The sequence below is a fragment of the Helianthus annuus genome, chromosome 8, assembly GCF_002127325.2.
Source record: "Helianthus annuus cultivar XRQ/B chromosome 8, HanXRQr2.0-SUNRISE, whole genome shotgun sequence".
Lineage (NCBI taxonomy): Eukaryota > Viridiplantae > Streptophyta > Magnoliopsida > Asterales > Asteraceae > Helianthus > Helianthus annuus.
This window is the reverse complement of record NC_035440.2, coordinates 15059366-15074033: the sequence shown is the minus strand read 5'-3', so window position 1 is coordinate 15074033 and position 14668 is coordinate 15059366. Positions and strand designations below refer to the sequence as shown.

The 14668-nt window shown below is 38.3% G+C and overlaps 1 protein-coding gene across 1 annotated transcript; it reads right to left on the bottom strand.

Annotated features, from left to right (window-relative positions):
- Positions 1 to 7646: 7646 nt before the first annotated feature.
- Positions 7647 to 12842, bottom strand: LOC110872206 (ACT domain-containing protein ACR4). The gene is made up of 10 exons (XM_022120995.2): positions 12722 to 12842; positions 12567 to 12612; positions 12425 to 12470; positions 12191 to 12348; positions 12051 to 12096; positions 11647 to 11761; positions 11489 to 11556; positions 8427 to 9020; positions 8244 to 8348; positions 7647 to 8141 (listed from the first exon to the last, which is right to left on the bottom strand). The coding sequence occupies exons 1-10, from the start codon at positions 12825 to 12827 to the stop codon at positions 7788 to 7790; spliced, it is 1638 nt and encodes a 545-aa protein (XP_021976687.2). The 5' UTR covers positions 12828 to 12842; the 3' UTR covers positions 7647 to 7787.
- Positions 12843 to 14668: the final 1826 nt, after the last annotated feature.

The following is a 14668-nucleotide window of genomic DNA, read 5'->3' as shown; positions in this document are numbered from 1 at the left end:
TGGTGATTGTGAGTTTGATTTGTAATTGTTCATGTTGTTAAATTTCGTGTTCTAAACCATCAGTTCTTCTTGGTGCCATAGGCAATCAGGATTTATTGGGAGGGATTCAGGGTTGGCTATATGAACTGGTTATCGGGTGAGTCCCTTGTGTTCTTGTAATCCATGTACTTGGTCCGCTTTTATCACAGTCAAACACACGTTCATGAACTATTCATAAGAAACCTGAAACCGTGGGAGAACATTCTTTCTCATTTCTGATTCAAATCTTGTTAATTGATAATTAGTTAACTTAAGCTTTATAAACCAAACAACCAAATCTTGATATTACTTTTCTGCATTTTAATTTTAATTTAGTAATTTCCAGACTACTTAGTAAACACACTTTCCACAAACTCCATGTGTTCGATACCCATTTACCACTATCTATTTAGTGTATTTGGTTTATTTTTGAGTGAGACTTCGACCTCACATCAGCGTGTCCTAAAGGAATGAACGCCCTTACATTAGTAGAAGGTGGTAATGTTGAAATAACTTTAATTTTAGCCCTATCTACCTCAATCCCCTGACTCGACACCACATGCCCCAACACTATACCTTCTTGAACCATGAAATGGCTCTTTTCCCAACTTAAGACCAATTTAATCTCCACACAATGTTTTAAAACCTTAGTCAAATCATCCAAACATGACCCAAAGGACGGACCGAAAACCGAAAAATCATCCATAAAGATCTCAAGGGACTCCCTGACCATATTCGAGAATATACTCATCATGCACCTTTGAAAGGTGGTCGGTGCATTGCACAGCCCAAATGGCATTTGTTTAAATGTGAAAGTACCATATGGGCACGTGAATGTGGTCTTTTTTTGGTCATCAAGATGGATAGCTCTTTAATTGTACCCTAAATAGCCATCAAGAAAGTAGTAAAATTTTTGACCTTATAATTTCTCGATAATTTGGTCAATAAATGGGAAAGGAGAGTGATCCTTTGAGGTAGCAGCATTAAGCTTCCTGTAATAAATACATGCATGCCCCTAGTTACCGGTCAGGTGGCAATCTGCTCACTATTTTCACTCTTAACTATCTGAGTGCCTGCTTTCTTGGGTACCATTTGTGTTGGACTCACTCATGCACTATCTGAAATGGGAGAGATGATTCCCGCATCTAGGGCTGGCAATTTTACACGAATACACGACACGAACCTACACGAAGTTAACAAGTATCGTGTATGGCTTTAACATGTATCGTGTACCAAACATGTAGACATGAGATTACCCGTTAATTTTCATGTATATACCTGTTAATACCCGTTAGTACACGATAAGAATTAAATTAAATAAAACTCATCAGCCATGTGCGTGTGGGTTCCTTAATTCATTTCTATTTTCATTCCTCATTCAATTAAAAAAATAAATAAAACCCTAAACTCCCTCTGTAACTCTCAGATAGCATGTGGTGTTCGTGTTTTTGTTCGTGTTAACAGGTATTAACAGGTAATTTTCATGTATAATAGTCGAACAATCGTGTTAACAGGTAATTTTCGTGTAATCGTGTCGTGTTCGTGTTTGATAAAAAGGACACGATAAGTTATCGTTCCATGTTTGTGTATGGGATTTCGTGTATCGTGTCTTATCGTGTCGTGTCTTATCGTGTATGGGTATACACGATATGCCAGCCCTACCCGCATCCAACCACTTGATCACCTCGTTCTTCACCACCTCACCCATGTTAGGATTTAATCTTCGTTGGGTGCCCCACGGGCTTTGCATCTGCATCTATAATAATTTTATGTATAACTATAGATGGACTAATACCTTTTAGATCTGCAATTGTCCATCCAATGGTTACCTTGTGATCCTTCAGCACTTTCAATAGTGCTTCCTCTTTGTCCTTCTCCAAATAAGTTGCAATGATGACTGGAAGAGTTTGGCCCTCTCCCAGGAAAGCATATTTCAAATGCTTTGGCAACTCCTTCAATTCCACTTTTGGTGGGTTGACTAGTGATGGCTTCAATCCAGATGAGATCTCAGCCAGCAGACTCTCTACATGATGAGTCCATGGAGGTCTACCATCATGTACTGCCATCACTTCTACCTTCTTCACCTCTTCTCCAAGATCATACTCATGTTTATGCCTAGGCATGTCATAGATAAAACAAATTTATGTGGATTCATCCTCAAGATCAGGATAACACCCATCAATTATGTCTACCATGAAGCACTCATCACTAACCAGAGAGTTAGATTCATGTGAAAAAACATTTAGACGGACCTTCCTATTTCCAAATGTCATATGAATTATACCACTGCGGCAATCAGTTAAAGCATGTGCAATGGCTAAGAATGGTCGACCCAATATGACATTTGGTTGTTGGTTCTTGTTTGCAGACACATAATCAAGGACAAAAAAAGTCCACCAGATAGTAAAATTCTTCAACTTTTACTATCACAACACGAACCATCCCTTTAGGGAGCTTAAGGATCATATCAGCCAAAACCACAATAGTGTCATCTTGACGCAGTGGACTAAAGTCATATTTCATACAAGTATGACATACAAGCTCCCTGGAAGGATACTCACACTCGCTCAAAGGATCAATAACGCTCTAATCATTCTAAAATCACCCACTTGAATGGGTATTAATGGCGTTCCTGGATCTTGGATTTTGGGTGGAAGGGCACCAGTTAGAACGACACCGACTTGTTCAGTTAAATCCAGCTTCTTAGGAAACTTGTGGTGCTATTTCTAAGTGCACATATCTTTAAATACTTAGCATAGGCTGGAACCTGTTTAATTGCATCAATTAAGGGCAAATTAATTTTAACCTATTTAAAAATTTCCCAAATCTCCTCTTGTTGAGGACCTCTTTTGTTAATCACCCCCTTGTTACCTGAATTCAATAAAGTGGTTGGGAATGGAACCGGGGTCGGTTCCATATCCGCCTCCTTAATTAAGGTGGTTTCTTTTGTAACAGATTTATCATTTGATTTTTCAAAAGTAACTTTTTTACCAAATTTAATAAATTTCCACCTCACCCTCACTATCATCATTCTCATCAATTTCTTCCACCACTTCTTCAACAAAAGGTGTTGTCGAAGCAACCTTATTATCATACATCTTACCATTACGAAGAATACTTACCTGATAGGCGTGGTCATTCTTCGTGTTCCTCGTTCCTGAGCTTTGATGGGATGGGTTTACCTTTGTGTCACTAGGAAGCCTCCCATTAGTTTTACTCAGTTCAACCATCTCGTCGGCCAGTTGCCCCATTTGTGTTGTTAAGGCTTGAAAAGCCTTGTCCCGTACCTCATCTTTTTAGTTCCTTGCTTCGTCCAACTGATTTCTATTGTGCGTGTTTTGTTACATGGCTTTTAGCATTTCCATCATCTCATTTCCACTAGAAGAGTTGGAGGTCTAGATGACCCCCTTGATTGTTGTTCTGTTGATAGTTCGTCCTTTGGTAACCCCCATTACTACCACCTTGATAGTTACTTTGGTTATTTTGGTGACAGGGTTGATAGGGTTGGTTATTACCTCTTTGACCAGTACCTTAGAACCCAAGATTGAGTTGATTCCGTGCATTCCCATAACTGAAGTTGGAATGATTCCTAAGCCTCAGATGGTAAGTGTTGGAGTCCGGGTTAAAATTTCTACCATTCCCTTGCACCTGACTCGCCTCTTGATACTCACCAACAATACTTGGGAAATTATCAGCTATGTACCCTATCTCACCACAATGCCCACATATGTCATATATCTGATTCTCTGGACCCCCCAATTCCCAAATTTGCAAGTTGTTGTTCTACTTTTGCTATCCTATCAACCTCTTCAGTATTGACATCACTGCCTTCACTGTTGGATGCCGCGATTTCCTCTAAAAATGCGCTTTCCTGTTTGAAGTAAGAGCCCTTCTTTCACAGAAATCCCAGTCTACATGTTCATCATTTGTCCTAAAAGAACCATTGGATATTGAATCCAAATCCCTAGCATCCTCTTGTGTCAATCCATCATAAAATGAGTTTAGGAATTCCCAAAGTCGGATGTCATGATGTGGGCAATTATTTAACATCATTTTAAATGGGTAAAGGCTTCATGGAATAACTCACTCGGTTGTTGAAGAAAACTTCTTATGTTCTTTCTCGCATCATTCATTCTTTGGCTTGTATAGAAATCATCCAAAAATTGTTGTTGCATCTCATGCCAAGTGCGAATGGAAGCGAAAGGTAAAAACTGGAACCACTGTTGATCTCTATCCTCTAAGGTGAACTGGAAAAGTCCTAACCTCCAATGGTGTTGCATTTGGCATTATAAGAACCAAGATGCATATATGGTTCTTCTATAGCTAGCCCATGGTATTTTGGTAAACTTTGAATCGCATGGGACTTGACCTCAAACGACCTACCCTGCTATTGTGGTATAAAAACTGCTTATGAATTGCTAACAATAGCTGGCCTAGTGTGGTTCTCAATCCCCCTAGCTAGACCTCTCGGTTTGGTGGGATGTGATGTGTGCTGAGATTGTTGCTCTTCATGCCAACCAGACTTGACGTCTAGTTCAGGCTCCCACTGATGCTAACATTATTGGTTGTAAGCTTAATCCTGATGGATCGATGAGTAGATACAAAGCCCGACTTGTTGCAAAGGGCTTTCAATAGACTGAGGGTATTGACTACATTGAGACCCTTAGTCCTGTGGTCAAACCTACTACTATTCGTCTTGTTCTTTCAGTCGCTTTCTCTCAAGAATGGTCTATTCGTCAGGTTGATGTCAACAATGCGTTCTTACATGGGGAATTCGTCAGGTTGATGTCAACAATGCGTTCTTACATGGGGATATTTCTGAGACTCTATATGACCCAGCCCCCAGGCTTTGTTGACTCATCTAGACCCCATTATGTTTGTCGCCTGTTGAAGGCTCTTTACGGCCTGAAGCAGGCTCCGAGAACTTGGTTTTCCAAGCTATCCACCGCTCTTTGTTTACAATCAGGATTCGATACTCTATTTTGTCTTGATCTATGTTGATGACATCATTATTACTGGGAGCTCTTCTTATTTTGTTACTGGCTTGATTAGGCGCTTACATTCTCAGTTTGTGTTCAAGGATTTAGGACAGGTGTCATATTTTCTGGGCATTCAGGCTACATTTTCTGAGGATCTTTTACACTTATCTCAGTAGCACTACTTACTTGATTTACTATAGCGCACTGGTCTTCCTGATTGTCAACCATTATCTACTCCTGTCTCATCCGGTAGACAACTTTCTAGACATACTAGTGATCATTTATCTGACCCTACTATGTATTGGAGCATTGTTGGTGCATTACAATATTTTGTGTTGAAACGACCAGAGATTGCTTATGCGGTCAGTAAGGTGTCACAGTTTCTCGAGACATCTACTGATAGACATTGGGTCGCTGTCAAGCGGATTTTACGGTATCTTAAGGGTACCGTATCTCATGGGCTATGTATACGTCGGTCTACTTGTGTTGATTTACATGCTTATAGTGATGCTGACTGGGCTGGATGTCCCGATGATCGACGATCCACCACAGGTTATTGTGTTTCTCTTGATCCCAACCTCATCAGTTGGAGTTCCAAGAAACAGCATACAGTTGCTAGGTTGAGTACTAAGGCTGAGTACCGAGCTCTTGCTCATACAGCTGCTGAGTTTCGATGGATTACGCCCATTTTGCATGAGTTACATATTACGATTACTTGTCCACCATCTCTTTGGTGTGACAATATTGGGGCTACATTCTTGCAGTCAACCCAGTGTTTCATCAAACACTTGGAGATTGACTTGCATTTTATTCGTGATATGGTTTTGGCGGGTACTTTACATGTTCGGTATGTTTCCACTACACTTCAGATTGCAGATCTTTTGACCAAAGGATTGTCCGGAGTTCGTTTTGACAATCTGTGGTCCAAGCTTCACGTGGATGCTCTTGGTTCAGCTTGAGGGGGGCATATTAGTGTGTGTTTATATAGAGTAGTTACAACAGTTGTGTATGTATGTAGAGTTAGTTACATCGATTAGCTATGGTTGCTATCCTATACATCTCCTATACATAGAGATGAGATTGTGTTGTACATAATAACTTCTTGATATGAAATTGAGATACCTTTGAGCTTGATACTCTGATTTCACATGTCTTTCATAATATTATATTTTTTCCTACTCGCATCCTCCTATTCCAACTTCATTCTGCATACAATGAAAACAAGAATCTTTTACCCGACGCTAACTGGATGATTCTCTACATGATCCTGGCTCAGATTCCACAAAGTTATTATACATATTCTGTTGATATGTTTGGTCCTGATTTTCATCCCACATTCCCTGCATATACATTGGGTTGACGTTTAATTCCTTGAATCACAAGTCGATGATGGGAGTGTCGGCTAAGCAATCCAATAACAAGTTGTCTAGGATCCCAAATTTTAGTAATTTGATAATCTAGTCATTCGATTGGAGGTTGCAATAAACAAGTCTAGGCTAGTCTATATATACCGAGTTGTGGTATCATTGTTAATCAAGTTTTTGAGCTAATTGCAATTTGGTTATAATACAATTGGGAGTTAACCAAATATTTTTATTCTTGTTCTATACCGATTCTATTCTTTTGACATATAGTAGCTGTACGGTACAAGTCCTTTAAAGTTCAAACACCCTGATCGTTTAGAGATGGTTTCAGGTTCTTGACTCAGGCACTAGCTTTCCAGGCTCAATGAAGTCTATTGGGTTGCCAACCAGAGCGGACCTCACAGTAATTGAGTTAATAGGAAGTGATAGACCCAGACTACTTTCAGAAGTGTGCACGATTCTATTAGATTTACGGTGTAATGTCGTGAAGCTCAGCGTATGGACTCACAACACAATTTCTGCATTCATTATTCTATTAACTGATGAAAAATCAGGGGCAGCTGTTACCAACCCCATGAGACTCTATAATAAAAAGAAAAGACTCTGCAGTGTGCTCACAGTAATCAGTAATGATGATGTAGGAGCCAATATTGCGGTCACTCAAGATGCTGTCCACACCAACCGTCGACTCAAAGATTATTCATTCAATTAGGAGAGAAATAGGAGCGACAATTCTTGAAGTGAAATACAACCCTCAAGATTTGAATCAAACTCAAGAACCTTCCAGCAGATTCCTCTTTGGCAGTCAATTCAGCTTTCCTTATGAACGCCGTATGAGTAACTTGGGAATTAAACCGTTTCCCAGAATTAACCCTTTTGTATAAAATATTTTTAATCCATTCTTGATCATCATCTTGTTAGTTTACATTGCAATCTTCATTTTCTGTATATCATTTCAGAAACATATGCTGATTGTAACAGACAATTTAGGTGTAAAGATTTTATTACTTTCACCAAACTTTAAACTACTTTTGGCATAATTAAACCAGCAATTGTATATGTATATTGATTCTATGTTCATAATGCATATACCTGTGTATAGAGTAGACCATTACACATATATACTGTATACAAACGAGTCTCATAGGCATTAATAACTATGATGTATATATATTTTTTTTCCATGTATGCATCAATGGAACAAAGAATCTTGAACTTACAGTCATTATAACATTATAACATTAATACCTGAAATAGTTTGTGACCAAATCTATCCTTATTGAAAGATAGCATAACTGAGATACTTAATATGTTATGTACACAAAGAATGTGGATTACAATTAATTAAACTACTAGAAATGCAACATATATGCATCATATTCCTGAAGTAGACATGCGACTATTTACATGTAGCATTGTTATAGGTCTAACTTGGAAGGAAAGACACCTGATGTTCAGAGAATCTCAACCAACTGAGAAAAGTGTTCAAAACATCTTTAAATGAAGACCGGGTGAATGATTCCTCAACGGCTTGATATAAACCTTTACGGTTACCTTTTACTTGAAGTATATTCTCCCCGATTTCCTTCCTGACATAATCTATAATCTTGGGATCTACCGGATATCCCAGGTTATCATCCAAGTGAAAGGAGAACACAGCTTTGTCACCTGTTGTTGCAATTTCAGCTCGTGTGATGTTTAGGCTGTTTTCACGCATGATGCGAGTCACGTCAGATAATAACCCGACTCTGTCTTTTGTACGTATCTCTATCTTTAATCCCTGTATCGCGAGTACAATCTATGTTAACTCGTAAATTTACATCAAAGCAAACAAAACAAACGAAAAAATACAACTGAAAAAGATAATGTATATCATGCTTACCGTGGAAACTCTTCTCTCGATCGCAGCTTCAAGAAATTTTATTACTTTTTGTCTCTCTGCATCTGATTTGAAGGGTGATCCATCAATATGTCTGATCCAAAATTCCTACATATGTGGCCAAGAATCCTTATAAGTCTGTATATTTTTGAATAAATAGAATAAAAGGTTTTGTACATGACTAACCATTTGGTATGCTTTGGCCCCATCAGCATAAAAGTTTCCATGAAAAACAAAATACCCGAGTTCTGTCAGTGTACAAATTGTATCAAATAAAACCTTAGGCGTGTGTTTGCACCAAATACTGATTGCTGAGTAATTATCATCATTCCAGCTAACAACATCCAGTTTATGGCTTCTTTTATCGTTTAAGGTTGGTTCGGGTTCAAAATATTTATCAGCTGACATTATTTGATGAAGCTTTCTGTCGATCCATGTACACCCATTAGAGTCTCGAATCATTGCTTCCCTGTTATCATGACCTCCCTGAAGAACAATCAACAGAACTTTCTTGATTTTGGAAAGCTTCTCTGGTTCAATAATGGCAGATTTGGTCTGTTTGTCACTGACATGCATCACAGCCGCCAGCCTAGTGTTGTGGGTCCATATTTCAGCAGTCACCACATTACACTGTAAATCACTGATTATAGCACTTAGTTCTGAAATTAACCCGGGTCTATCATTTCCTATTAACTCTAGTGTTGTGTGGCCATATGGAATAGGTCTCTCGTTGCACTTTCGTCCTCTGGATGGCGTGGAGCTCAAATATACGTGAAGAGCCTGTAAATTATATATAAGAACAATTGTTGCATATCAAAGTAACTTGAGAAAGAAACACAGAGATAGCGAAAGTTATTACATTTCATCGATAATCTGTCTTACAACTAGGCCTTGCTTAAGTACAGTTGTAACTGTTGGAACTAATCTTGTCAATACTCAAAAGTTGGAGGATTTAAATTGTTTATTTTATTTTAGTAGGAAGATTTATGATTTATATTAGTTTTATTTATTTGGTTTCCTTATAGGAGTAGATTACTTGTTCGGATTCAGGGTAAAAAGGGATTATATGTTTAGGGTTTATGTACATTTAATTTTAATCAAAGAGTTTTTTCTTGTTAAATCCATTGTTTGATTATGTTGAAGAAGGTCTCGTTTCCAACAAGTGGTATCAAAGCGGGTTCATCAATTTGGGAGGTTTGTTATTATCGATCAGATTGTTGGGATCGTTGAGGGAATTTTTAGAGTTGGGATTATTATCGGCCGGTGAAACTTAGAATTATTAAAATCCAATAACCCATTCAATAAAAGCATCGGCAAATTAAGTCCATTCCAATGGCGACAAATTGGGATTGAACGTTTAATTAGAATCAGATTTCATGTTGCTTTTGTTATTTGAAGTCATTATTGAATGAAGAAATTAAGGATAAGGTCATTACACTTTAATGTGATTCTCAAATTCAAAGTTATCAAAAGAAAAGTTTTTTGTGTTGTTTCTGTTGTTTTTGAAATAATAAAAAAGGACTATTGGATTTTAAAAAATCCAAACTATACGGTCTCAACTTCAAAAATACCCCGTAGTGGTCCCACCTTTTCACATATTGTAAACTAATGGATCTTTACTAACAGAATTTAATTTCTTATTGTCCCCTTAACCTTTCTAGTTTAGTAAAGGTCCATTAGTTTACAATATATGAAAAAGTGGGACCACCACCAGTTATTTTAGAAGTTGGGATCGTTGCCTGCCAACGGTTAATAGTTAGGATTATTAAAATCCATTATTCCTTAAAAAAAAAGTAACTTTGTTTTTTTGTTTATTAATAACAAAACAACAATTGGTATTAGAGCGGTTTATCAAATTTGGAGGTTTGCAGGTGCAAGAGGGTGAAAACCCAGGTGTAGTGCAGTTTTAGATCGGATCAACTTCAAAGGTGGTGAAGTAGCAGGTTTGATCAAGGTGGAAGAGAAAGGATGTTGCTTTGTTTGTGGTTAATGGTTCAAGTGTTTGGACAAGTTTTGGATGCGATCCCAGAGGAGTCAAAAAACAGGGGTGCGGTGGTTTGTCAGGTGCAACAAAGGTGTTGACGCAAAGCGAACACAAGAGACCAAGTATTGAAGTGGAAGAACTTCGGGTCTTACTTGGTATTCAAGACCTAGGAGGAACTTGACATGATTAGGGGGTGATTGTTGGAACTAATCTTGTCAATACTCAAAAGTTAGAGGATTTTGTTTATTTTATGTGTATTTTATTTTACTAGGAAGAGTTAGGATTTATATTAGTTTTCTTGGATTTTAAAAAATCCAAACTATACGGTCTCAACTTCAAAAATACCCCGTAGTGGTCCCACCTTTTCACATATTGTAAACTAATGGATCTTTACTAACAGAATCTTAATTTCTTGTTGTCCCCTTAACCTTTCTAGTTTAGTAAAGGTCCATTAGTTTACAATATATGAAAAAGTGGGACCACCACCAGTTATTTTAGAAGTTGGGATCGTTGCCTGCCAACGGTTAATAGTTAGGATTATTAAAATCCATTATTCCTTAAAAAAAAAGTAACTTTGTTTTTTTGTTTATTAATAACAAAACAACAATTGGTATTAGAGCGGTTTATCAAATTTGGAGGTTTGCAGGTGCAAGAGGGTGAAAACCTAGGTGTAGTGCAGTTTTAGATCGGATCAACTTCAAAGGTGGTGAAGTAGCAGGTTTGATCAAGGTGGAAGAGAAAGGATGTTGCTTTGTTTGTGGTTAATGGTTCAAGTGTTTGGACAAGTTTTGGATGCGATCCCAAAGGAGTCAAAAAACAGGGGTGCGGTGGTTTGTCAGGTGCAACAAAGGTGTTGACGCAAAGCGAACACAAGAGACCAAGTATTGAAGTGGAAGAACTTCGGGTCTTACTTGGTATTCAAGACCTAGGAGGAACTTGACATGATTAGGGGGTGATTGTTGGAACTAATCTTGTCAATACTCAAAAGTTAGAGGATTTTGTTTATTTTATGTGTATTTTATTTTACTAGGAAGAGTTAGGATTTATATTAGTTTTCTTTTATTTGGTTTCCTTATAGGAGTAGGTTACTTGTTCGAGATGTTCGGGATTATATGTTTAAGATTTATGTACCTTCAATTTAATCAAAGAGATTTTTTTTGTAAAAACCATTGTTTGATTTGTAAAACAATCAACCAAAAACATGTTTGTAAATCATATACCAGAACATTTTATGTTTCATCTAAAACAACAAAAGACAACTCACCTCCTTTATGCTCTGTATTTTGTCTTCATCTGTGATTTTGTTCCCTCCATGACCAATAACATAGAAAACTGTAGGACCAAGAATGTCATCAAATCAAATGTTGGGTATAACAAGAACAAATATGGGTCGAGGAGTCGAGAGAAAAGAACATGTTATACCATCCATAAACCAAGATCCATCATTAGTCCTGGAAAATTTAGTGATTTTGAGATCAAAATCAATCAAAACTTGTAAAAGTTCTAATAGTACTCCTAGTGTGCTAGCACCATTAACCTGCATAACAAGTAATATGGTCGCCCAATAAGTTACAAAACAACCTACAAACGGATATATCAATGAAAAATCTTGATTAATAGACGGAGGAGGCAACAAATTGTGCTAGTTTCTCATCATTCACATATTGAACCGGTACCGAACCGTACCGAACCGGGTATATTCGGTACCGGTACCGGTACCCACTTTTGACGATTTTCGGTACCGGTTCTTTCGGTACCGGTACCGGACGGTACCGAGCTCATCCCTATATTGAAGTACATGGATTGTCATAGCCATTATCAAGTACCTCTATGACAGTAGCATTCTCGCACGATTCATTATCAACCACAACACTGACAAAGAGATTGAATATATTTAAACTTCAAGGATATGCAACTCTATGGTTTCAAGAAAAAGTAACAAAGGAACATATCAATAGTTTGTTACCTGGGTGGGTTCATTCTCCTGGCCAGTTTGTCCAACTCAGAAACACCATTAGATGTTTCAGAAATGCTGTGGAGTTCACCAGGTACATCTAAACCGCTGTATTTATACGAGGATTTAGACCTCCTTACAGCGGTGGTGTTTGACTCTGAGTCGGGATCCTGTACAAATTATTCTATCACTATATACAATACACAGGAATTAAGGTGGTCTAAGAAGATGATAGGAAATACATACATGTTTGGTGGTGTCACCCTTACCCGACCCTGTCTCAACTGTGCGCCTGTCGGAGAGTAAAATTGTAAAAATTATACAAAAATATAACTGAAATTCAAGACACATAAAAAGAGAATATTAAGGGATTTAAACTCAAGGATACCTAAGTGAGTCTGCATCTGAGTTTGAATAAGAACTTGAATTGGAAACTGAAATGAAATAAAATAAACAAAAGCAATATAATTAACCTATCCTGCACTTCCCAAAATACCAAAAACAAACAGATAGTACAGTTTAAGGTTGTTTATTGATCCTTACCTTGGCCAAAGAATATCTTTATGAACTCATCATCCTCCGAAGAAGAAGAATACGTGGTAAATTGCGATTTCAAAGCAGCTTCTAGCTTGGCCACCACTTCAGCCATGGTAGGTCGTTTATCAGGGCGTTCATGCAAGCATTGCGGAGTAATATCCTGAAAGATACGCAATCCATCATCCGCAATTCTCCCCCTAAGACCACGATCAATAACCCTGTGTGCAACTCCTTCTCGGATACATTGCTGCGCCCACGACACCAACCACTTTTGCCGACCAGACACCACAAAATCCAAAGGCCGCCGACCACAAAGCACTTCCAGCAACACCACACCAAATGAATACACATCAGTCTTCGTTGACAATTTGTTGGTGCACTTGTGTCTGTACTTTGTCTGTATTCGGTCTGTATATAAACGATGTCCAAAGTTTAGTCTGTAAGTTGACCAAGTCAACTATCCTCCTAGTTTGACTTAGTCAATCTGTTTGTAATATGCTAGTCTGAATCGAAGGATAGCCTCGAAGGATACTGTTGATCCTTCGAGGTTCTCGAAAGATATGCTTCGAATTGTTGGACCTCGAAGGATCATCCTTCGAGGTCATTGCTGATCATTCGAACATGTTGTCATCGATAGATGATCCTTCGGACCATCTATCGGATCCTTCGACCAAGACCTGCTGTGTATGGGTATATATACCCATGCAGTGTGTTGTATTTCAGTTAGACACCAAGACAGATAGAACACACACATCCGAGAGATAGTCTTGAGAGCTTTCTGTCCGGAACTCACACACACACTTTGAGAGTTTACAAGTTAGGTTTGTAAACATTGTGCTTGTAACCGAAACCTTCATTTGCATTAATACAAGTTGTGTTAATCGGTGAACCCGTGTGTGTTTGTATTTATACTTGCTTAATCCCGGTTTGCTCGCTAGCTTGGATTCCGCACTCGCTAGTGGGTTAGTATAACAAGGTTTGAGGTTCGTCATCCGACAAAAAGGGACCTACAAGTGGTATCAGAGCTTGGCTCTTTACCTTGTTTAAAACCGGGTTTTTCAAGTTCTTGGTGTGTGTTTGAACACTTGGTTTAACACCCGTTTTTGTTGGTTTTTCTACACTTTTAAACTGGAAAACGTGTTTTAAACTTACCGGGAGTGTTCATAAGTGGGTTGGGTAACTTAAAACTTGTTTTTAGGTGACTTTGTGTTTTCCGGCGATTATTCCGGTTAAAGCTCCGGTGACTGGTTTTTGGATAAGGTTTCCTTTTTGGGCAAATTATCTTTCAAAATCTTGGTTGGTGGGAAAGTTGTCAGCCTGCCATACCCTTTTGCCGAAAGTTGACTTACCAACCCATCACCTTTTCACCAACCCGTCACATCTGTGTCAGTGTGTCAGTGCACATTCGAAAGATATCCTTCGACTTCGAAAGATATCCTTCGACATCGAAAGATCATCTTTCGATCAAGGAAGGCACGATAGATCATCATCTTTCGACACATCCTTCGAAGTCCGAAACATATCTTTCGACCAAGGAATCTATTCGAAAGACAGTGTCCGAAAGATAAGGATTTAACTCGAAAGATAAGGATCTTTCAAAAGGGAATCCTTCGAGTTCTTGAATCTTTCGAAATTATTGTTCGAGATTCAACAGTAATCTTTCGAGAACTGTTGATCCTTCGAACAATAGTTGATCTTTCGATTGTGGTGAGTTTATTGTTAACTAGTTTCTGTGATTTCAGATCTTTCGACCAGGATCCTTCGGCTGTGTGATCTTTCGGGTGGCCATCATCCTTCGTGACTTTGACTTAGAATTTATTTTTCTTGTCAAAGATGAATCCGAGTTGGTGGAATCCTGCTCCAGACAGTGGAAAATATACCAGTTCTGGTGTTACTCCTTCATGGTGGGGTACACCGGCTCCTGATAGTGGAAAGTACACGTGTACAAGTCTA

Coding starts and splice junctions, on each gene's coding strand:
- LOC110872206 (XM_022120995.2), bottom strand. CDS start 12,827: ATGGCTGAAGTGGTGGCCAAGCTAGAAGCTGCTTTGAAATCGCAATTT. Junction 12,613..12,721: donor AAAGATATTCTTTGGCCAAG/GTAAGGATCAAT, acceptor ATTTCATTTCAG/TTTCCAATTCAAGTTCTTAT. Junction 11,762..12,050: donor AGAATGCTACTGTCATAGAG/GTACTTGATAAT, acceptor CTTGTTATGCAG/GTTAATGGTGCTAGCACACT.